This window comes from Pieris rapae, chromosome 14 (genome assembly GCF_905147795.1).
Source record: "Pieris rapae chromosome 14, ilPieRapa1.1, whole genome shotgun sequence".
Classification (NCBI taxonomy): Eukaryota; Metazoa; Arthropoda; class Insecta; order Lepidoptera; family Pieridae; genus Pieris; species Pieris rapae.
Window position 1 is genome coordinate 2,611,904 of NC_059522.1, and position 24,668 is coordinate 2,636,571.

General features: G+C 32.8%; 2 protein-coding genes across 5 annotated transcripts; both read right to left on the bottom strand.

The window, feature by feature from the left end:
• Positions 1 to 1,831: 1,831 nt before the first annotated feature.
• Positions 1,832 to 10,854, bottom strand: LOC111001849 (vanin-like protein 2). The gene is made up of 10 exons (XM_022271929.2): positions 10,722 to 10,854; positions 9,999 to 10,115; positions 7,599 to 7,727; positions 6,923 to 7,092; positions 5,757 to 5,971; positions 5,110 to 5,196; positions 4,097 to 4,200; positions 3,651 to 3,836; positions 2,452 to 2,576; positions 1,832 to 2,167 (listed from the first exon to the last, which is right to left on the bottom strand). Exons 1-10 carry the CDS (start codon positions 10,770 to 10,772, stop codon positions 1,852 to 1,854), a joined length of 1,500 nt encoding a protein of 499 aa, XP_022127621.2. The 5' UTR covers positions 10,773 to 10,854; the 3' UTR covers positions 1,832 to 1,851.
• A 1,180-nt stretch (positions 10,855 to 12,034) lies between these two features.
• LOC111001601 (vanin-like protein 1) lies at positions 12,035 to 23,162 on the bottom strand. 4 transcript variants are annotated; one of them, XM_045630977.1, is made up of 10 exons: positions 23,035 to 23,162; positions 21,372 to 21,488; positions 20,420 to 20,548; positions 19,805 to 19,974; positions 19,081 to 19,295; positions 18,314 to 18,400; positions 17,588 to 17,691; positions 16,821 to 17,009; positions 13,163 to 13,287; positions 12,035 to 12,635 (listed from the first exon to the last, which is right to left on the bottom strand). In XM_045630977.1, exons 1-10 carry the CDS (start codon positions 23,080 to 23,082, stop codon positions 12,218 to 12,220), a joined length of 1,602 nt encoding a protein of 533 aa, XP_045486933.1. In that variant the 5' UTR covers positions 23,083 to 23,162; the 3' UTR covers positions 12,035 to 12,217. The 4 variants fall into 4 exon arrangements, with proteins under 4 accessions (XP_045486933.1, XP_045486935.1, XP_045486936.1 ...); XM_045630979.1 differs by lacking the exon at positions 23,035 to 23,162 and adding an exon at positions 21,953 to 22,124; XM_045630980.1 differs by lacking the exons at positions 12,035 to 12,635; positions 13,163 to 13,287 and adding exons at positions 14,808 to 15,301; positions 15,646 to 15,770.
• Positions 23,163 to 24,668: the final 1,506 nt, after the last annotated feature.

Here is a 24,668-nt window from a genome sequence, read left to right on the forward strand (position 1 = left end):
AGTCTTCAAAATAATAACTAAATCATATAAAGCACCAATTACGTAAAAATTCCTGCTTACACTTGATATAAAGTAACATAGATGTTACACAATTCTCCTCCATTACTTAGCACTTTCAGACCATGAGACCGCACAATCGCTAACACATTGGAAAATAAACCAAATGCTTAAAGATATTCCAAAGTACTGGTTTGAACAGACGAGAACTTAATAGAGAAAATAATAAATTTATGCGATTTCTATCAAGCCTCATCTTCTCGGAAGTATATAGCTCCCACACAACAAATGAAGCATTCCACAACAATATGTTTTTACCAAAAATCTTTACCAAAGCGCAAAATTTTTTTGTATAATTAAAAAAAACTTATACCTAAAATATAATATAAACAAAATAAATATGCATTTATTTATTTTCAAAAAACGTATACATTTTCGCAAAACACAAAACTTAGGCCTGAAACGTTATTAAAAGAAAAAACATACCTACGTGACATGACATATTATTCAGAAATAGATGCAAATAATATCGATAATTAAACATATGAATCACCACATAAAATATGCAACATATTTTATGACTATATTACCTCACTGCCTACTAGAAATAAAACAAACAATTTGACAAAATCACAAGACAAGATTTTGTAATAAGAAAACATATTGGAAAATTACAGAACAAAGCAGACAGATTCGTTTATGTATTAAGACGACTACGGGAAACTGTTAACCATAATACCATAGTAGATGCTTTTCATACAAATGTTTCATCTATACTTATAATATGCTATTATAGATTGGGAAAATTCAGTCGAAGTAAATAAAGTATTTAAGGCTCAGAAAAATGTTTGTTGTGGAGCAAACTACATATTATCTAGATAGTTTTGTTTCGTACTTTTGTTCAAATTTAACCTCTTGCCTGTAGTTAGAAATGTCCTTATTTGCTCACAAAACAAATATTTTTAATCACTTCAGTGGTCAGCTGGTTTTATTTATTTATTTACATCTTCCTACGAGAGTTTTTAAAAATTTAATTTTATAAAAATGTATTACATATTATATTAATGAAACATGAAATTTGCGTGAAACATTATATTTAATATTAATTTGATAATACATATATTTAAATAATGTGATGGTGTAGTGATAAATTATACGTTATTGTAACTTTTACTACATTTTAAGCCATATTTGCACGCCATTATGTCCAACGGAATATGCGAAGATTGTACCACCATCACATTTTTGTATAAAATTATTATTATTATTTGGGATAAAACGAGATAGTGTTATCATTATGTATTAAATATAAATATTATTGATCATAAATATTCTCGTCAGCGTGACTATGGTGTTCTTGAGTGGTCGTTTCTTGTTTAATTATTAATTTAAATATGTCAAAAATGTTACGGGTTAAAGTTGGAGATACATTTAAATTTTAAAAAAGGATTTTTAAGTTTTGTTCACATTTTAATGAATATTATCAATTTGGTTTCTTCTTTTTTTTTCTGTTACTTTTCTTTTGGTACTGGTTTTCTGTATATTTCTTTCAGTATAAGAAGCAAGAGTAATTGGCTTGTGTATGCCGGTGAGGGCGGTCAAATCACGCTCGAATAAAAGAAGAGTTTGACGAGGTATGTAGCAGAGTTATATCTCCGCTGCTTACACGGCTCAGAAGGCACAGGCACAATACTTGACTTTAAATATTTTTTTAAGCTAGAAACAGATACATACATCTAGAATCATGATATAGGTTGTAACGCAGTTTTTCTACTCCAAATAAGTAAAATATTTCATTCAATAACAAATTTACAACTATAGCGCTTTTTTATACTTTATACAACGTTATTTGCTTTAGTTTTCCACCTCAGTCAATGGAGGTGAGGGTGCCTCGCCATCTCTCTCAAACATACGTCCAAAAATACCGAAGGAATATAACTCTACGTTCCCATTTAGAAGCTTATAATTATAAAAGGTTCTGTCTCCAATTTGGTTGATATTTAGGGAGTAGTCTTTGGGCTCGAGAGGCAAAATTGATGGTTGCAGCGATATTGGGTAGTAAACTATGTTGTCAGCTTGCAAATCTTCATTTCGTTTTGGAGTTGTTAGGTTGGCTGCGATGGATAGCTCTTCAAACATCGCAAGGGAATCCGCTGTATATTTGGGAAATCTGTAAAAGAATTTTGTGGTTACCTAGAGTCGGGGCTTCTGATGTAGAATTAAGTAATTGATGTAAAATTATTAGATGTATTAATAATGTGTTTAAGAAGTCTAATGTTTATGAACAGTAATTAAAACTTTTTGTTAAATATCCTTTTTAGTAAACTATGTTAGTTTTAAATTATTTATTAGGTTTAAGTTAGATCGTGATATTAAATTGTCTTCGTACAATTTATCAAAAAAAATTAAGGGATAAGGAAAGTTATTAGAGATAGATTTACACAAATCTATTACCTTTTGCTACATGAATCGATGCCATCTCCTGTACAAGCGAATACAGCACACACCTTTATGCCCCCAGATGCCTTGCCATCATATGTGCGAACTCCACTTAACACACCAGCACGATATTTGTATAACTAATAAACCATATCAGGAAGTTATCGAACTGAATGAGAATGCTTATTTATATGACATATTTTATAATAATTACTGTTTACTCAAAGCAATTTGTTAATATATTCAATCAAGTGGATAATCTGTTAATATATTAAAGATTTCTTCAAAATTTAAAGAGTCTCCTGGATCAGCATGAGATTTAAAATAAGAGGTTTTTTAATCTGTTATTAAAAATATCCTGTCATTATGACAAACGAAAAAGAATTATTTCATGTAATCTTTTTAAGTTATAGTTCATATCGTACATACTATACGATATCAATACAAAAATCATCTTAACCATTCTCGACTTAACTTGAACACTCGTCAAAATGGGGCCAACCGTTTAGGATAAGACAAAAATTACATAAAATGTTTTGAAACTGAAAACAAACTGTATTGGAAAAAAAAATTACTAAATTATTCAATAAATTAATCTTTATATACTGTTTTTATAGCCTTATTTGATTATTTATTTATTAAATTATTGTTTTGTCCCTGGGAGCTCTACAATGAGTTTATCTAAGCATTAAAACTTAACGCTATTATAAAATATTTGTTTTAATAACAGCGCCATACAGTTACAGAGATTATGCTGAGATTTATATACTTTTTTTTGTTGAGAATGGGGGTCAAACGGGCTGGAGGCTCTCCTGATGTTGATCCATGATCATGTAATGTAATAGGCAAGTAGGTGATCAACCTCCTGTATGAAATGCCGTCGACTTATTAGGCTAAGACAGGCCGGTTTCCTCACGATGTTGTCCTTCACCGTTCAAGCGAATGTTAAATGCACACATAGATCGATTTATGCACAACCGGGATTCGAAGCTACGATCTCTGGGTTGAGAGTCGCCCGTAGAACCCACTAGGCCAACATTGCTCTTATGTTGATCATGTTGCTAAGTGATATCGCCGTGGACACTTTCGATACTCGGGCTCGCGAGTACGTTACCGGCCTTTAAATAATTGGAACGCTCTTTTCACTTACTATACTTCAAATTACTATATTATCTAAAACCTATATGTAACCCATTAGTTGGATATTATCTTACCGTCTTGTCCGTTTGCGTCAGTGTAATATTAAAAGAACAAATTATGTCCCCACTTGTAAGTGTAAAGCTCTGATAACCGGGTTCAAGTAATCGGCTTGTGTGGGCTGCCATCGATGGATCCCCATTAATTAGTAGATTGTCATGATCTGACGGGTCGTTATATATTGGTCCTGGATAGGATTGTACCTAGAAAAAAGTATTTTATACAATCATTATATGTTTCCCCCTATGAGTATGAAAATGATTCCGAAGACCTGATTTGTTTGCCACCTGATTTCTTAAGTTTTGAGTAACAGATATCCTAGAGTGGCTTGATTTTCAGAGTCTGTAACTTAAGGACGTGAATGAAATCAAAATTATAAGATTCATGAACATCAAAGAAAATATTATACATATCGAACTTAAAGTCGTAGTGAGTTCAAATATTAAAATAAGGTCTTAAATACCTGTCCAGGAACTTTAGGAACCCTTGTGACAAGAAGTCGTGTAGTTGGTAGACCAGGCATGATGCTTATTAAAGCACCTGCATTGCCCGAATAAATGCCAGATCCTACAAGACAGGGTAATGTATGAAAATACCAATAGGTTTTAGAGATAAATTCAGATAAAAAACTGCCTTTCTGTAACGTTATTTTAAACTAATATCAAGGGTAAATTTGCTGATTATACTTCCCGGCTCGGTGGGCTGAAAAATTTACAATTTTTTCCTACAGCCTTTAGCCTAGAGGCTGACACATAGATGGCGCTGCTAGTATTTAATTAATATGATTTGTAGTTTGCCATGTATCAATTTGAGCACTGTTTTTTTAAGGTGTGAGACATACTATTCTAAGTGAAGGAACTTTTGTTTGTCTAAACAAATACAAAGGAAAAATGAAACTCATTTTTGGCGAAAAAAAATACTATTAAAGCCATAGCTTGGCTTGATAACAGCCGCGCTAGGAAAATTCCCCGTTAAGGGGCTGAGTTTAAAACGACCCGAAATGAGCCTGAGGACAATGCATACGTAGACGTCCCAAAAAAGTCGACAAAATAATATTGGATAACCAGAAAGTGAAGTTGATTAAGATAGCTAAACCTAAAGATTTTAACCTGTTGAACATATCCTAGATGAATATTAGGATATGCAAAGATCTGTTCTGTTTTTTGAAGTTATAGACAAATCGTACTTTAAAAATGGTATCGAAAAATTTTATTGCTCTTCAATCGTTGGAGTTGGAATCTGCTCTCGAATGATATTGAATAATCAAATCAAATTCAATACGAGCTTTTCAGCTCACCTTAGGTCTTATAAAGTTACTTGAATTATGGCAATTTTTGTTCTTAATTTAGAAAAAGTAAAATGGTTCTAACAATTTTTCAGGAATCATTCAAAATTTTTATAATTCATTAAATTTTGAGTTGGGGTTTAATCCTTCCCAATATATTAATAATATCAATTAGGTTTTTACGACTGTACCTGCTCCACCCTCAGTAACATTATTGGCTCCAGCTGCTATGAAGTTCACATTCATTGAATACGCATACGCCTCTTGAATCTGAACAGCTGAAATATTGATATTATTTATACTAATGTCGCTACAAACTTTTAGGTTTGGGCCTCAGATTTCTGTCTGTCATCCCTATGACACTTCCCTAAGTAGGTGGTCAAACAGTCTGTCCATACACCGTCGACGTATTGGCTCATAAGGCAATAGCGCGACCCGGAAGCAAGGTTAGCAGCCAAGCAATGCGGCCAAAACCACAGCTACACTCGTCACTTGCAAATAAAGCACGCCTCAAAATGGACGTGGAGGAACAGTTAGTGTTTCTATATCTTTCAAGTAAGTAGCGAACCAATATTGGGTTCATCCATACTACGTGAAACGGCAGCAACCGACCAAGGGCCGCAGATGTGTCGCTTCGATCTCGTTGGCCGCTGGCCGCGTGCGAGTACGCGTGGTTCATCATGATCATGAAATCGCCATGAACCATGCCATCTCCTAGTGCGCTAATGCTCTAAGGCATGCTGGTTTCCTCGCGATGTTTTCCCTCACTGTACGAGCGAGTGTCAAATATGCTTATAGAAAGTTCATTGGTGTACAAGTATGCTATCTTGCCTTGTACCTGTTAAATAGGGAAACTCTGAGACCCACATCCCGGTGTATATGATATCAGTTACGTTAAGCTTCTGTGGAGTCTGTACAGCTGGGACCTGGAACATCAGGTCGAAGCAAATGAAATGGCCAAATCGGACACCAAAGTCTGTTGTGAACTCCCCCAAGTCTGGCCTTAAAGCTGGTGTGCGAGTATACTCTCCGAACAGATTCATTTTCCGGTATCTGAAATTTTACAATGATATTAATACCAAGGTAACACTGAAAATGTTTAGAAAATGAAAAACGGCTTAATGCAGAAAGTTGCCAATACTTTTATTATTTTTCGAAGATACTCCGTTTCTGACATCTGTAGTAAGTTAAAACCGGCAATATTTTATATTATGTACCTCACTGTAGTAGGCACCCATCTCTATTATTGCTATACTTACCTGCAGCCAGGTGAGAAAAGGTTAATAAATGTAGCTTATTTCCCTCACATGTTAATTAAAAAATCTAAGTACAATAATAAACGGTGTAACTTACTACATACTAACATGAGAAAGTAAAATTTAAAAATAAATTAGTTGTTAATCAATTAATTATTACTATTAATTGCAGCAGGCTTATGATGACAGAGGTTGTTTTTATAAGTTCATGATATTGAAATCAGCTTATAAAAAATTGTTTCGTCTAAATAACAGATGAGGGTATGTTTTTCTAATCCCGGATCTTAGACTACTACACATCGTCGCATTCGATAAGACCACTGGCAAAGTAGCCCATTCTTCCTTCACGGTATATATAGCATTTTCGTATGCTTTCACCGCATCTTCAGGGCTCGTAAAACGAGTCGTCGCAAAACGCCAGGTATGAACTGTATGGCAGATGACTCATTATCTCGACACCCGCCATAGTCAAATATTCAACAGTCCGTTTTGCGGAGTGCGCATTCCGCAAAACATTGTCGTGTATTTTATCAGAACTAAAACCTTCTTTCTCAAAACAAACCAGAATTAAACATGCATATCTTGTATAATATTTAAACGGTACTTTATACTATACAAGTTTCATAAACCACATTTAAGTTAATTTAAGTTTTTATCCAAAAAAGTCCGATTCCAACTATAAATTCGTTCTTGATATATAATTCGTTTTAAAAGCTATTGTATCTTAGAATTTTAAAGCATAACTTACCTACTAACAACTGCTCCTAGTCTGTCAAATACGATGTTTGTGTTAAAAATATAGGTCTTCATTTCAGGACATACTTCACCTAGGGCGTCCTCACAGTTCATTATTTCTTGAATATTAACAACTACGTAGATCTCATTCTCACGCGCAGCAGATGATAATGCTACTAAGATCTGAAAGTGCATATGGCAAATATTAATGTTAGTATGTGGTTAATATGTAGAACAAATATTTCTTGTTTTGCTTCGAATCACTGCCGGATACCACTATTATAGACTATACTACAATAACTAATTTACCTAGTGGACTACGAAACTAGGTATTTCGTTATTATTAAATAATTAATAATTATTAAAATATTTAATAATAACAAAATACCTAGTTTCAAATCTAAATTTAAATATTTTTAATTTTATTACAATTTGCTACATATATTTTTGACTAGGCGCCACATACTTGAGGCAGGAATAGTAAGAGTGGGCTAATACGAGTACTCAAGAACTGCTATGAGAGGTAGAGGCCTTCTAAAAACACCTCAGTCCTCCACACCTACCCAAAAGTAGACCATTGGGGTTCCCCAAGGCACTGAACAAAAGGAAATTCCAACTTAACTCTATCATTTTTCTATATTCTAGAAGATTTTAGGAAATGTTCCTCTTTTTTTAAACTCTGGACTTACCTCATGATATAAATCAGCTCGTATTGCTGGTATTGGATGATCTTTCAACAAGCCATTAAATGGAATAGGCACATAATGATCTTGACCTGGGTTTAAGCATAATTCTGGGAATGCCACCACGTCTGCGTCCTGTGAACACATTTACTAAGCATAAAATAATTGTGGTTTTATTGTTTATTTATTAAAACTGTCTTACATTACAAATTAATATAAGTAATCAAAATTAGTAGGGATGCAAAGGGCGGTTTTATCGCTAACAAGCGATCTCTCCCAGGCAACCCTAGTAAGTAATATACCTAATTAAAAAACTATAAGCTAATCTTAAGGTTCATGAATTGAACATGCAATACAAAAGAATTTAAAAATATACATGAATTGCAAGAGGCACTATTGAGGAGGATACGATATGAGATTAAGAGGTATTTCTGTAGATGACTTTGGTTTTAATTTACTGTAGGGAATACTGTGGGTGAGTCATTGTGACGTTCTTGTTAGTAGTTAAGGTACTGGTATCTAGAAAACACCAATGACGGGAAGATTGCTATAGAAATCCCAATTCATATCTAATCTCTTTGCTTTATATGTTTGTTTGTTTTCTACGCAAAACTACTGCTGACTTGAAAGAAAACAATGGATATTAAAAATATTTAAATTGAAAATGAAACCAAGCAATAAGTAAATAAGCTTGCGTACCATGCACTATCATATATAAGTTGAAAGTACCGATTGCAGCGCCATGTGCTGGGCTGATTTGTAAATCTAAACCTTGCAGGGCTCCACCCAAACGCATACAAAAATATATATGTAAGCTATCCTATCTTGTAACTTAGATCACACTCCATGCGGTGTGCAAAATTGATTGAAATCGGTTGAGTAGTTCAGGAGTTCATAGCAGACAAACAACTTTACTCGTTATTTATTAAGATAAAATGTAGCTCAAAGATGTTTTTTGATGCAATGAATCTATAAGTGGCATTGTCAATAAAAATTGTTATCTTAATCTTGGAAATAAAATTGTAATGTATCTGTTTATCTACTTGTGTGATATACACGCGTAGACAAAAATAAAGACAAAGATTAACTTTTAATACGTGGGTAACTCTGAAACTGTTTAGAACTGGCCAGTCAGAAACATTGCTAATGAAAACATTTTAGAACTCTTTGGTAAACTAAAACAAATGACAACTGAATGCAATATGTAGTATATTGCATTCAGTTGTCATTTGTTTTTGTGAGTAGGCGGCAAGTCTAAAACTCTTGTTACACGATAAAATCTAAGGCGAGAAAATTTTCATTCATTGATTTAATATGAATTTCGTTGTAGACTTACTCAAGACCAAAGCTATAGTAGGCTGCTGTTATATTTCTGAATGAAGCCACATCCCATGCCACTATTTACAATTCTTTTGACGAGTTTTACCGTGAACGTAGCAATCTCAATGATGATCCACGTGAGGGACGTCCTTTAACAGCGACTACTGAAGATAACATCAGTGCTGTGCGAGGCATGATCGAGGAAGATAAGAGAGTGACCTATCAGCAGATACGGGCAAGCCTAGGCATTGGTATGAGTCAAGTTCAACAAATATTACACGAACATTTAGGTGTTAGGAAGCTTTGTAGCAGATGGATTCCCCATACTTTTAATGACGACGACGACGCCGTTGAACTTATCTAAATGTTAGATAAGTTCAACGGCGATGACTCAAATGCTGTATTTGACATCGTCACAGGTGATGAAAGCTGGATATATCGCTAAACAACCCGAACCCGAAACAAAAACACAATCAGCTCAGTGAGTGTTCCTCCCCTTCGAGGATCCCCTCGAGGATCGGCCAACTAAGGTAAAGATAGAGAAGTCAAGTAAAAAAGGTGATAGCCTAATTTTTTGGTCGGAAAGGTCATTTCGCGACAGTTATGCTAGAAGATGGAAGGACAGTTATTGCAGACTGGCATGACAATCGCTGTTTGCCTGTTGTCTTGGTAAAAATTCGACAGCAGCACCCTCGAAGCAGGATCCTCTTTCACCACGCCAATGCTTCAGTGCACCCCGCAAACTGTTGAATATTTGAGCATGGCAGGTGTCGAGATAATAAGTCACCCGCCATACAGTCCTGACCTGGCACCCTGCGACTTTCATTTATGCCCAAGAACTAAAGATAAATTCGAGGTAAAAGAGCCCTCTAAGGAAGAATGGGTTTACTTCTTTTCTCAGTGGATCCATCGAATGCGACGATGTGTAGAGAAGAAATAACGAACTTCGGAAATAAATAAAAGTATTGTCAACTTCATACATAAAGCCGTGTTTCATTTTCTAAACATTTTCAGTGTTACCTGGGTATATGAAAAAAAATACCAGCAAATTCTATTTTTTTTAAAATATTAATTATACTTATTTACCTTTGCAGCAGCATCTCGGATCAACGTTAGATAATTCTGTACATTAGTAGCTACATCCCAACTGAATTCGTATTCAACCACTGCTGCCACATAGCTTAAGTCTTCTGGTGTTGATTTCTTAAATTTTATATAAATTCTCGTAACCATTATATAAAAGTCTTTTTAGTATAGAACAGGGCAAACGGGCAGGATCCTCTGATGTTAAGTGATTCCACTGCCCATGTTACACTACCAGTAGGCTCATTTGCCGGCCTTTGAAGAATCATTAAGCTCTTTTGTTGATGGCCCGAAAGCTTAATAGGTTCGGAAATACTTTAAAAAATGCCTTAAAAAAGCTCAGCCACAGACGTCAGTGATACAATTAAAATTCTGACTCGGCGTCCGATGATGGAAACCATCTGCAGGTTTTAATCACCTATTGAATTGAATTGAATTATTTTATAAGCCTTACAAACCGGTATAATTTTTGTAATTTGGTGGGTAATAAAGTAACGTATAATTTGTCGTTAACGTATATTATGAAAGATTTTATGTTGTTGAAGAATATGTTATCTTACATTTACAAAGTCTCAATTTCTTTAAAAACAGTGTTTCACTAAAGAAATCATAAAAGGCAATGTTGTTTGACGTCCTCATTAATATATATTTGTCAAAAAAGATATGATTGATACAATTTAATTGGTATAGAAATATGAACACTTATTTTATAAGAAAAGCACTTACCTGTATCGAGAACGGTATTAAATATGTTAATATCAAGTAAATAAAACGCATCGTGGATTTTACGTTTTGGTGGAAATTCGTTTGTGTACCTCTCACGCCGCCTATATGATAACAAATATTCAATAACCTTTGAGCAATTCAATGTCTCTTGAGATAAAAGATAAACGGGTTATCTCACCGACAATATATCAAAATGTTTTATACGTCACTTACATCGCTAAAAGCGGGTTCAACTCTCTTTTTTTTCCATGGGGAAATGCGTAACGGGTATCCCGCGGCACGGTTGCCTGTGAAGGGTTATGTGGGACTCGCCACTGTGCTTACCCACTAAACCCCACGGCGCCACCAACAATCGTCCGAGGCAGGACACGGTAACAGCTAAGCCTTGTCCGCATCCAGCCACGCGATCAGCCGTTAAAACTCACGGTCCTCTGCGGCCATGAATTATGTCGAATGGACCTTGGATCAGCAAGGGCCATTCACATCGGCCAATTCGCCCCGTTTAATGAAGCTAACGAAGATAATGCTAAACTCTCAACTCAACCCTGGCTCAACTAGGCTGTACCCAGTGACTAGACCCCACTTTACTCAAACTCAAATCTTTATTGCATTCCTTATGTTAATATTTTACACGTTATACGTTATAATTTATTACAATAAGGACCTTTGTTAGGCACAGCAAAGTTGTGGGAGGGCATGCTTAGTAGCTTAGTAGTTTTAGTTTGCTTTGGCTTCACATTACGACTTTAAAGGGTAATTAGACTTGATATTACTTTGTAGGTTAGAGCGCGGCCACACGACGCGGTAACCTCGCCCATGATTTAAGACCAATTGAGACAAAGATGTTAGGCACAAAAGGCTGATTACCCACTTGCTTATAAAATAATAATATTCGAAACAACGGATTGACACTTAACTTGACGATAAGATAATCGATCTAAAACTTTTTTTTTTAACTAAATGATGTTGGTGTCGTGGGACACTAGGTAGGAACGAAGTTCCTTCGGCTAATGTAGAATCGACACAAAGATGAGAGAACGAAAAGAAAGAGGGAGAAAGAGTAAGGTATTATACACTACTCGCTTGTGTATGCGACTGTCGCGCCTGCGCACGTCTCATTTAACGGTTTTATTCCACGCACTTTTTTCTACGGATTTTTTCTTACGGTTTTACTATCACATTTTTTTCAGTTCGGTCTCGCAGCAAAATCGTTCGTTTCAATCAACGTTGTTATTGTATATTATTGCTTCAGGTTTTGATGTACTCTGCACCGAGATCCAACTATCAGTTATAGATAGAAAAAAACAAATATGTATTAATTCTAAACTATTTATTAAAATATACGTAATCATATGTGTATATCATTACCAAAGACAAATTAATTACGTAAGGATATGATAAAGTTGACCGGCGGGAGGTATTTAACAAAATATATCTTCTTGACAAAAATAACAAAAGAATACAATAGTTTTGGCTATTCCATTAATATTTTTTCATTACAAAATGAAAACCGCAGATATAAGAACGACTAACATATATACTGTATGCAAAGATGTGGCTGATCCTGGAACGGCATCATCATCGGGTGGTACAATAGCAGCCTCCTCCTCCACCCATGGGGGTGACGGTTCTTGGTCGTCCTTTTCAAAGGCCCGTCCAAAAATACCGAAAGAATACAACTCAATATCCTTTCTGAGAAGCGTATAATTATAAATGTCAAATAGGCCAAAGAATGGCGCGATTTCTAAAGAATAATCATTCACTTCTAGTGGTAGCAATGTCGGTTGTAAAGATATTGGGAAGTATGCAATGTTGTCGACTTGCAGTTCTTCATTACGATCCGGTGGTGTGAGGTACGCGACGATACTTAGCTCTTCGAATGTTGCCAGCGAGTTTGGTGTGTATTTATCGAACCTAGAAGCCATTAAAGTTGTACTGCGTGTGTTTTAATAGCCTATGGGTTTATTTATATTTATTAAAGCGTCAAGCGCTCGTTTAAGGGTGCTTGACGCTTTAAAAGGAGGAGGCCTACATATCTAAATATTACAAAATTTCCCCAGAGATTAAGGAAAATTTTGCTGGCGAATCTCATCATTTAGGTAGTAGGTTCGATCCCAGCTGTGTACCAATGGGCTTTCTGTCTATTTGCACTTTTAACATTCGCTCGAACGAAGGAAACCATCGCTACGAAACCGGCTTAGACCAGCCTTAGATCCAAAAAGTTGACGGCATATAGGCACAGATATGAGGTCGGATCACCTACTTGCATAGTATCTCAGCTATACATCTGAGGCCAAGACCTCATAATAAAAAGCTTAAGAGACACATTTAGTTTTTATTTCAAATTTAAACTTCATAATTCTTCAATAAAAACATCTCTTTGGTTGTATTGGCATTGAATTCAATTTAAATAGACATTTAGCTAGAACAGCATAAACTACCTTTTCGCGCAAGTGTCAATGGTGTCTCCCGTGCAAGCAAAAATACAGCAGGATAAAGACCCGCCGCTCGCAACACCATCGAATGTCCGGACACCACCTAAGACACCAGCTCGATATTTGTATAACTAAAAAAACAAATAGAATTCAGAAAATTGATTAACCTGCTAATTAAACTAGGTCCATTGCTCGTGAACAGAACAATTTCAATATAGCCCATGCATATACATTCTGGAACGCTGTCAGGTTTTAGTATGTCGTTATTTGTGTAAAATAATAATGATTTTTATTTTATGTATTGAAAAACTAATACATTCATGAATTTGAAATTATTGTATAATTAAAAGAAGCAATAATTGTTATATTGTATCGAATAAATTCAGACTGGTACAATTAATTAGATCTTTCAGAAATAGAAAGCCTCCAAGTAACATGGCAATATTTATTGTCAAAATATAAAAAAAAATGTCTATGCGAGGTCTTAGAATAGTTTTATTATTTTTATTTCATCTGTATGTAATACAAGACAGTGAACTGGTAATGAAATTAATATTTTCAATCAATAATTCCGATCATTACTAATCAAAACAAATGAATTAAACATTTGACAAAAGGGTTACTGAGGCCAGTCGAATGCACCTTGTGCCAGAAAAATCGCAGAATAGTAATTTGCGAGGAACTTGCTCGCTGTGGAACAAAGCTTTGTAAGAAAAATCTATATCTGGTGGCGCAATTTCTCTACATATTTTTTAAAAAGTTTTTCGTTCGTTAACGTATATTTTCGGATTAACACCAGCAACGCGCTTGGTTGAGCACAGAACAATGGCTCTTCATGCAAATATTTCAGCAAAGGTTATAATGTTGCTTTTTTTAAGGTTCGTTTATTGTTCAAGATTTAATTTATATTATCAGTATAAATCTTAAAAAATCTCAATATCTATATTTATTTTCTTCATAGGCAAGTATGTGCCTCATACTAGCTTAAATTTTTTGGGTTTTATAGATACATGGCCATTTCTCACCACTAAAACCTTCAACGCACAAGCAAGTGTTTCATATTTATGGCGCCATTTCTCTACATATTTTTTAAAAAGTTTTTCGTTCGTTAACGTATATTGTCGGATTAACACCACCAACGCGCTTGGTTGAATGAATTTCTATATTAGCATATAGAAAGAAAACTTATTTAGTCGGTAAAAAGATTTCTGGATTGTATTGCGCACTCGCACTTCACTAGGAAAACACTACTCTTTCTTTGATACGGTTGTTACAACTTTGGGTACTTTTTTACAAAGAAACAATAAACAATAATTATTATGAATAATGTTATGGTTTGCACCGTCTATTAACCCGTGTACACATTAAACGAAACTAAGTTACTTATTATTATTTTAAACTGATAATATAAAATATTTTATTAGGTGTAGCGATATTTTCCACTGTCTAGTATTTTATAGAAATGTTAAAAGACGAAGTTAAAGACGTAATATTTCTAAGAGATTGCTACTTTATGCATACAATTTATTTACTGCCTTCATGACGCACATGACAAATTGGAAGAAACACATGGGCACTTCATTAAAACAGTATTAGTAGAACTGTTCCAAATTTTATAAATAAGGAGGTAGGTTTAATAAATAGTACGTAATTACGTAGAAATATATATTTACGTAGCAATTTTTTTATACAATCTTCAATATCTTGGTTATAGAGAATGTAATAATATAGTGCTCTTTAGCTTTCGTGAAATTATGTGTTGGATTGTATGTATGTATTGCCTACAAATCTGCATTAACATTATCCAAACTAAATATAATATTTTCAATATTCATATAATTATTGACATCACTATTAGTTATTTCGTGAGGAAGAATCTTATCTTCATCATAAATTCTACCCCATATTGCAAATGCTACTAAATTGTTCTGTGCTACGTTTATTTTGAATGAATATCTGGCTTTTTCATCGTCCTGTTTCGTAAATGTATAATTAGCTGGGTTCAGAGGAAATTTATTGTCTCTTAATGACAATCCGAAGTATTCCACGTCGTCACATTTCAGCGTGGTGTTATAATCAAGAGGATGTGATAAAATGTCTATACTTAATTCTTCAAATTCAATTTTCTCTTCATCATTCTTAAATCTGTAACAATTATTATTAGTTTTACTTGAAATATAAAGTCTCATATGTAAATCTTAGGTATAGCCTTTTCCTTTTGTTAATCTATCACCACTATTTTTTACTTTAATGACAACTTATATAAAAAAAATAAACATGCACTATTTCATCATAATATCATGTTTAAAGAACTTCATTTCTCATTACGAGAAAAATATTTTTTAGAAATTTGATATATATTTTAGACATTTTGTTCTATAAAAAAAACTTCATTGCTTTTGTAATTTTAATCAATTTAAATTATGTGCTGTCAGTCTTCTTCTATCTCTAAATGATTTAGATTTAAATTCCTGATTATTGGAGCTTACCTGTACGGACAGTCTTTTGGATTATCAGATGAACAAGAAACAATAGAACATGAAGCAACTCGTATGTGGCGTATGTCTCCGTATATGTTAAATCCATCATGAATAAACGCACGATACTTCAAACTCTGAAATAACTAGTCAGTAGTGAGTTGATAACCAAACAATTGATCAAAAATTATTCTACATATCCCAAATATGCAATGCAGTGAAAAATATTTTGAAACGGTAGTTAGAGTATGAGGTTGACAAAATAAAATAAATAAGAAAATTGAGCATCGCAAATATTTTCGACGAATGTTTGAATTTTTAACTTTATCAATATCAATACATTAGATAAGAATGAGTATGTAAAATGGTTAGAACTAATTATAAACATGCATTTACTTACCCATGCATCGGTAATATCCCACGTGAAAAGCACTTAATAGTATGTTAGCTTGCATTCGGTCACTTGAAATAAACATGCACTATTTCATCACAAGATAATGTTTAAAGAACTTTATTTCTTTTTACAAAAAAAAATATTTTTTAGAAACTTGATATACATTTTTGATATTTTAATTCTTAGTTTTGATATAAAAGGAGTTTACAATTTATAATTCCAATATGTTGTTTTCAAAACCCAAATGTTTTAATTTAGTGGATATTATAGTCAGTAAAATTTTCCTGAGAACTGACATATTCTCAAATCGTGAGTTAGAAATAGTATTATTATATAAGTATTGTTAGTATAATATCAATTGTGTTATACGGTGCAATAGCATCATAGTAACTACCAATACTACCGCTAAGCCTTAACAAGCTTATCAGATGTTAAAATGAAATATCAGTTAAAATAGTATTATCAAAACATCAAAGGTAGCCCTCTTATAATATTTAATTAACTAGTATGTATAAGATGATTAAATTTTAAAAGTCAAGGCGTATAGTGTGAGAAAGTTTTGACAACAATTATAAATAACTGAACATATTATTATTATGGCATTATGATTGTAAATTTTACATTTCCCAGTTTTTATTAGCCAATTGTCCGGTTTTAATACGGTACAAAACTGTTCTTCACATACGATTTGAATGTGTACTGATTTCGATTTAATTAAATCATGCGTGAAACCTGCTGCTGTCATGCAATTCACATATCAGAAGTTTCCAAAAAATAGCATAAAATCTCTCACCGTATCAGCCTTCTGTGTTAAATTAACTCTGAAATTGCAAATTGTCGTCCCACTTGACAGTAAGAAAGATTGGAACCCTGGTACTAGTAGCCGGCTTGTGTGAGCCGATAAGGAAGGATCGCTCTTAAGGAACAAATTGTCGTGTGTGGATGGGTCATCATATATCGGCCCAGGGTAGGACTCTGTTACCTAAAAATACCGGATAGAGTAAGATAATTTAGTATAGAAAATAACACTTAATAATAATTTTAGGCATTCCTGTGGCGGCTGTAATCTTTAATAGCGATAGCGATACCGGTCCACACATTTTTGTATACAATTTTGATACATGTAGCACTAATCACAATCGCCATCAGAAATTATATAGTACAGGCGCAGATGTCATTTTAAGGACAGTTATTTTTATATTTATTGACATCAAGTTATTATACCACATGAAAACTGTTCTATAAAAAAAACGTTAAAATATAGTATTGCTACGACTATACATGCCAAAAATAAGCCATTTCCTTATATTCCCCAACAATGATAGTTTTAAATTACATTTTGTATAGCACTGGAGGCTACTATACCACAGCCTAAAGAGATTCATAAAAAACCCATGTGCATTATTATATTGTGTATATAGTGGTTCATATTTGCTGTTTCCATCTATGAAAATTGCACAAACCCTTTCAAATACAGTTGCACAAATTTATTTTCAGTTGCAGAAATATATATATATATATATAATAATAGAAGCTTTATAAGTAGTAAAATCCTAATACCTGTCCAGGAACTTTTGGAACTCTCGCAACCATTAAACGTGTGGTAGGAGCTCCTGCCATGAGGCTTATAAGGGCTCCTGCCTTGCCAGAATAGATGCCAGAGCCTGAAAAATTAAGTCTTTTGGTTAAAAAGTCAGTACAAATGCAAGGATCGGAATAATAAGTTTATTGTACTGAGTAGTAGTGGAATCTCGATAAGTCGAAAACCTGATTAAGTCAATAAAAATTTCCATTCCCTTTCGCTGAACCCCTAAATATCTCGAATTATTTAAAATTCGAACAAACTGTTATTTCCCTACAAAGTATTGATAGTACATATGTATACTCTATAACTCGAATTTCAAAATGGTAAGTAAGTAAAATATAATGCCGTGTTACTTAAAATTCCCCGAAATAATAGCAAAAATTCAAAATGAATGTTTGGGTTCGGTACTTCCAATACATATAAGGTTTTTGTATTATACACGTGCAATGAAGAAACATTCATAATAATATATTCGACAACACTTAAATTGAATCGTTTTTTAAATTCAACTCTACAAATCCAAAATTAACTTGCTTCGTATCTCGAAGTTATGTAAGTTGAAAACTCGTTAACTCGTATTTTTACTTTTTCTTGATATTCGAGTTATCGAAATTCCCCTGTATATATTTTTTTGTGTGACGACTCGATGTTTTTAAAATTAACAGATTTATCTTTATATACATTAAATGTATATATTTTACCCGTGCTTCCGATTCTAACGTTGTTTGCACCAGCTGCGAGAAAATTTACATTCATCTGCGCAGCGTAGCCCTGTTGAATTTCCACCGCTGTAATTAAAGAATGGTAATATTATAAAAACATATAAAGTAATGGAACGGTAGATATAATAATATAATACATTCGGCTAGCATGACAGTAATCTCTTCTAATATGGCTGCCGCTGTTCTTAAAGGAAAGTTTGCAGACAGATCATTAAAAAACATTCACTTAAATTTATGATTTATGTTTAATAAAAAGCTAGAAAAATGGAATCTGCGTGCGACTGGGACCCTGTGGTCGTAGGTTCGATGTCCGGCTGTGCACCAATGGACGTTCTACGTGCGCAATTAACATAAGTTCGAACGGTGAAGGAAAATATCGTGACGAAACCGACATATTGTTGACCCGAAAAGTCGACGGCGTGTGTCATTGGAGGCTGATCACCTACTTGCCTATTATATTTAAAAATGATCATGAAACCGACTCAGAAATCTGAGGTCAAGACCTAAAGAGGTTGTAGTGTCATTGATTTATTTTATTTAAAAAGCTAGAAAAGATAGACTAATTATTATAAATGTAATATAGTAGTAATATATGTAGCTATGTCAGCTCTTGATTTCAGACATTTGCAAAATGTTTTAATGATTGTTGAATCACTTTTTCATCATTTCTTCATACATTCATATTAGTATTATCTTTATCTACACACAACAAATGATAAGCGACAAGCTAAGTAAACAATTAATACCTGTAAGATACGGCATCTCTGAGAACCACATAGTTGGGAATATAATATTCGTAATGTTCAGTTTTTGCGGCGTCTGAATAGCTGGGATCTGGAACATCAGATCGAAACAGATGAAGTGGCCAAATCGAACGCCGAAGTCCGTTGTGAAGTCTCCTAAATCAGGCTTTAATGCAGGCGTGCGTGTGTATTCTCCGAACAAATTAATTTTACGATATCTGAAATGAGTACAATTTTAGTATTTAGTTGTCCAGAGTCATCTTATACTTGAATTGCCTGGCTTGTGATTAATGATTTAGATTAGATTCACAGATTTAACTAATGTTCACATGTGTGTGAAATTCTTGTAAAACATTATGAAGGAAACGAAGTAATGCCTTATTCCCACGGGTATTTTATCTATGTAGGATATTGATAGGTTTTTATTAATTCTAGACAGCAAGCAAGTAAGGAAAAATTATCGCCTATTCCCTAAATTATAATGCCACAATTGAGGCTTAAAAATGTTTCAGTAATATACAATAAATGTTTTCCACTTTATTATTTTGCAAAGTGCAAAACGGGTTATTTAAATTTCATATCGCTACATACTTAATAAAATGAGCGTTGTTTAAAACAATTTTCTCAAATAATACATAAATAATTTGATTATAGAAATACCCTTCAAAAGAAAAAGAAAATTAATGAAAATCGCTTGCAAGCTCAGTAATTTTTTTAAAATGTTTACCTATCAATAACTGCTCCCTCTCTGTTGAGTACTACATTTGTATTGAAATAGTACGTTTTCTTCTCAGGGCACTCTTCCCCCGGAGCGTCCTCACAATTCATTACCTCCTGTATATTTATCACTACGTAGATCGCATTTTCACGGGCCGCTGAAGATAATCTGACTAATATCTAAACAAAATACGTGCATAAGTTACGTTAACTTCTCTTTGATGTCCATAACTACTTATGACTTCATACAATTTCATTCGAAAAGGCCTATTAGACTTGAAAGTTGCATGACGCTCTCCAAACTTAGTAAAACCTTCCATTGTCTTGAAAGTCTATGCCGGATTGGAAATACAACTACTGCAACTATTAAACTATAGAAGCTTAAATTTCTGTCGGACGATGGACATCGAAAAAATTCATTACTTTCTATCCGTCGGATTTAAATTCTATAAATGTTTGACAATTTAAATCCGATATATCCCTTAATGATGTAGTGCTGTTGTCAAATATGTTGGATTTTAAAAAACCAAAATTCGTGTTAAGTTTCGGCTCTGAATCTTATGTTACTCTAAGGCATAAAGCGGCATTGAATTATTATTCATACTAACACATTATAAATACCCACATCATTGTACAAATCTGCGTTTAAAGCAGGAATCGGGTACTCCTTTAGCAAACCATATATTGGGACGGATATGCTTTGACTTTGTCTTGTATTCAACGTCATTTCCGGAAATACTATGATGTCGGCATTCTGTAATTGAGAGGAATTAAACCTTGAGAGATACATATGTTAAAGATAACATGAAAACATGATGTATGTAAATGCTAATGCCATGTGCATTAATTATTAAGTGTTAATGTAATGTCAATAAATCAATACATTTACACTATCGCATGAGTCATATTTTTCATTAGGTACGCGAAATCATAAATTTTGAAATTGAAAAATATAATGCACAGATAAGGGTACATATTTTCCAAAAATTGGAATAACACAGGTACACATAACAATTCGAGGAGGATGCCAGAGAATTTAGTGAAAAGTAATTAATAATGATTAAGAATGAATTACTTGTCCAGTAAATTAATTAAGAATCTTGGTGTCCAGTTGATTACATTTTAAAACACCGCCTTTAATTATAAATAGTTTATTATGAATTATTTATAATTATGACGTATGTCAATGAACTTATTATATGAATTGATGAAATATATAAGACACTTGCATACCTATTTATATATGGCAGAAGAAAGTAATTTATTTAATGTTTATCAAAAGCTTATGTATAAAATTATTTTAGTGTTATATAAGAAAACGATATAGTTCTTAACAGTTGTTACACTATTAGCAAAGATAAGATTTTTAAAGTAACAAAGTACAGTGTACATTATAATCACGTCTTGTTTTATTTATTTACATAAAATTATAAATAAATTTTAATAGTCTTGCTTATTGCTTTGTTATACACATGTCACTATACAGCGTCGTGCATAAAACTTGTCAGGTATCCAATGAAGGAATTTGCCTTTCATCATAAAGCTAGTTCTAAATACAAATAAATTTCCTCTATTACCTGTGCTGCAGCATCTCTGATCAATTGAACATAATTTTGAACATTTGTATCCGTGTTGGCATTGACTTGAAACTCAACCACAGCCGCTACATAGCTGCTATCCTCTGGTGTAGATTTCTGAGAAACACGGATTATTAACATATGAACGCTAAAACAAGAATTATTCCCCGTTTCCGGACTCGAATAATGATGACGATGGCTGTGTATAAAATGTTGCTGTACTGATAATTATGTTTTGTGTAAAACTAACTAAACTAAACTGTGGATCAAAAACCAACAAATTTTAGTTAATTTTAAATTTTTCGTAACATTTTAAATAGAGTACGTTACATATAACGGTCAAAATATATTTTGACCGCTTTGTTTATATAAACTTAGAAATATGATGCAGGTTTGGAAGAAAGTATTTATTTAGTTGAGATTTGAACAAAATTTAGCGTTATATGTAATATGAACGCTCCGGCCAATTTACATGAATTTATGAACATAAAACGAAAATTTATGTAGGTTTTTTTATCTTACTACATATATTATACATAGTATATATTTTTATAAGCACATGCATACAATACAAATATCACCTGTTCGCTTCCAATTACGAGACACAAGAATATAAATAATTTCATTGTCAGAAACACTTTAACACCATTATCTAATTTGAAACTTATTTCTATGCAGATAGAGTTAAAATTTACAAATACAATGGAAACATCGTGATATGGACTGGTTCCAATGAAGGGTATTTGTGTACTAAAGTCTGCAGGTTATTAATCACACACTTATTAAAATATTGTTTTATAATATACAGATAGTGTTAATTAACGTAATTATAAAAGGAAAACTCTAATTTCGTTTATATCAAATATTTTAATATCTAAAATAAAAAAGGTTGCTTTGTTCCTCAGAAAATTAATAGCCAAATGAAATATTTAAACAATTCAAAGTTTTTAACTATTCCTTACGAATGTATTATAATTGTAAATGCAAAATCGTAACGTGCTTATTTAATTTGTATAATAATTAAGCTTCGCAGACGTAAAGACCGTCGGACGCGTCGAACCAGACGAAGGCGTTTGTAGCTTTAATTAAATAAAGATAAACCTTGCTAGATTATCTTTAGGTATTATTTTACATAGCACGTCAAATGCACAAGAAATGCAACCAAATTAAAATCATAACAGTTTAGGATGATGGTTCAGAATCATTTAATAGCTTTCAAGGTTAATTTGCGACGTTTGGTATATGTACTAACCCTAATTTTACAATACTTTGGCAAAACATTAATTTCTCTGTACAATAAATACAAATATGATTATCATATTTTATGGATTGATTAAATATAATACCATCAATACATAGGTAAATGATCTATTTTATTGACAAAGATTACATTTTTAAATTAAATTATTGTCTTTACTGTGTACTATAATATAATTAAATTTATCATTAACGTGTTAATTATTTAATTAATATTAATTTTCTACATGTTTAGATAAAGGTAATTAAAATAGAAAAAGATTATAATCAAATTTCTTAATCGTTAATATAATAAAAACTACACAAATCACAGACCTTAAGCGAATTTAATTTTAATTTTTTTTGTATAATTTCAATATAATTAAATTTGTCATTGATAAGCTGTGGTAATATAATATAAAAATACCTGAATAGAAATATGTAACAGCGCCGTGAATATAATTAATAGTTTCATTTTCTTGAAGACACTTGTACGCACTGATAATTCTATCTATCAATCCTTTTATATAGCATACAGCAATAAACGTAACCAACCTTTGTCCAATGTCTCTCACGATAAGAGAAATTGACGGATAACTTATCTATAAAAGTAAAAATCTTTGCGTTTTTTTTATGTTTAAAATTTAAATATCATAATGTTTTCAAATATACGTTGTTATATTAGAAAACTGTCGTACAAGATTATTAAATATCCCGTGTGAAAACTAATTAAGTTTAAACACTAGGCGTATTTTTTATGTGTATTAATATCATTCTGTATATAGGAAGTTACCTATATACTCGACTTACGATATACTCACATACAAAATTATACAATGATTTATATCTTTAAGATATAGGGAATTATAATGAATATTTTAGTCTAATTTTGTTAAAAAAGTCTCTTAGTTTTAGGTTTAATCTAAGAATTCGTTCATAGAATATGAATATTTTTTTAAACATGTTGTTTTTCGTGGTTTTTTCTTGTGTTTTCTTGATGAGACCGAAACTATTCTAAATAATAAAAAAAAATCTGGATTTAGTAGATTAGATTTTGTAATTTGGCATAGGGAATGCATTGTGTTAGCATTTAATATTTATTTAATTAAATTCTAAATATTTATATGAAACATAATCTTAACACACTTACTTACAAGTGCGCATTTACAATGGTAAGTCATTTTACGCAGTCGTTTACGAATGTTTACGAATTGACTCTCTCTCTCTCCACATCTCCATGAAATTGGATGGTCTAGTGGGAGTAGGAAATAGATGATAAAAGTGGTTGTTACACATGTGTTTGACTTTTGTTTAAGTTCATCAGTGAAGTGAGTTATAGTCAATCAAGTCGTTAAATTTAAAGTTAAATTTCCTATCCTAAAAAATAGTTGAACAAGCTACTAACATTGGGTCGAATGAGAATCAAAACCAAAAAAAATCATACTATTCGAATAGTGTTATATTGTTAAACGATTGCATATTTTTATGTTTGGTGGGTATATACCTTTCTTATACACCTTTGACCAATGTACAGAAATAAAATGAAACAAACAAACAATGGAAACAAATCAGTCAAGCCAGGGGATGTCCCGTCCCAGATGTATGCATAAATAAATGTAAAATTTTACACACCAATGCACAGTATGTGAAGTCCCGTGACCATCATCTTTGTTATGACTAGTGCTAGCCTAGTTTCGTTATACGCGCCTCAACCTTGGGGTCGAGCATCGAACCGCGACTGCACCAATGCATTTCTCTAAATACGAAATAAACAAAATTCATACGGTAAGAAAACATAATGAAGAAAGTACTACACAATTGGGACACAATCACTGGGATGACGTCATTCCCTGAATCATTCTAATTAGGGATGCATCGATACGCCTATTTACCGATACGATACCAATGTCGATACTCGTATAAACATATCGTCGATACCGATACCAACGCTTACTGAATTCAAATAAAATTAAGAAAAAGTATATAAAGTTCAGTTAGTTTTTAATTTTTATTGAAAAACATAAACAACAAACTTTGAATAAGTTGAGTAGTATAAAATTA

Excerpts from the sequence above, each read along its gene's own strand:
- LOC111001601 (XM_045630977.1), bottom strand. The coding sequence starts at position 23,082 with ATGAAACTATTAATTATATTCACGGCGCTGTTACATATTTCTATTCAG. Across the intron at positions 19,296-19,804 it reads GAGGGAGCAGTTATTGATAG|ATATCGTAAAATTAATTTGT; the intron begins GTAAACATTTTA and ends TACTCATTTCAG. Across the intron at positions 12,636-13,162 it reads ATTGACACTTGCGCGAAAAG|GTTCGATAAATACACACCAA; the intron begins GTAGTTTATGCT and ends AATGGCTTCTAG.
- LOC111001849 (XM_022271929.2), bottom strand. The coding sequence starts at position 10,772 with ATGCGTTTTATTTACTTGATATTAACATATTTAATACCGTTCTCGATA. Across the intron at positions 5,197-5,756 it reads AGAGTTTCCCTATTTAACAG|CTGTTCAGATTCAAGAGGCG; the intron begins GTACAAGGCAAG and ends TCAATATTTCAG. Across the intron at positions 4,201-5,109 it reads TGTTACTGAGGGTGGAGCAG|GATCTGGCATTTATTCGGGC; the intron begins GTACAGTCGTAA and ends CCTGTCTTGTAG.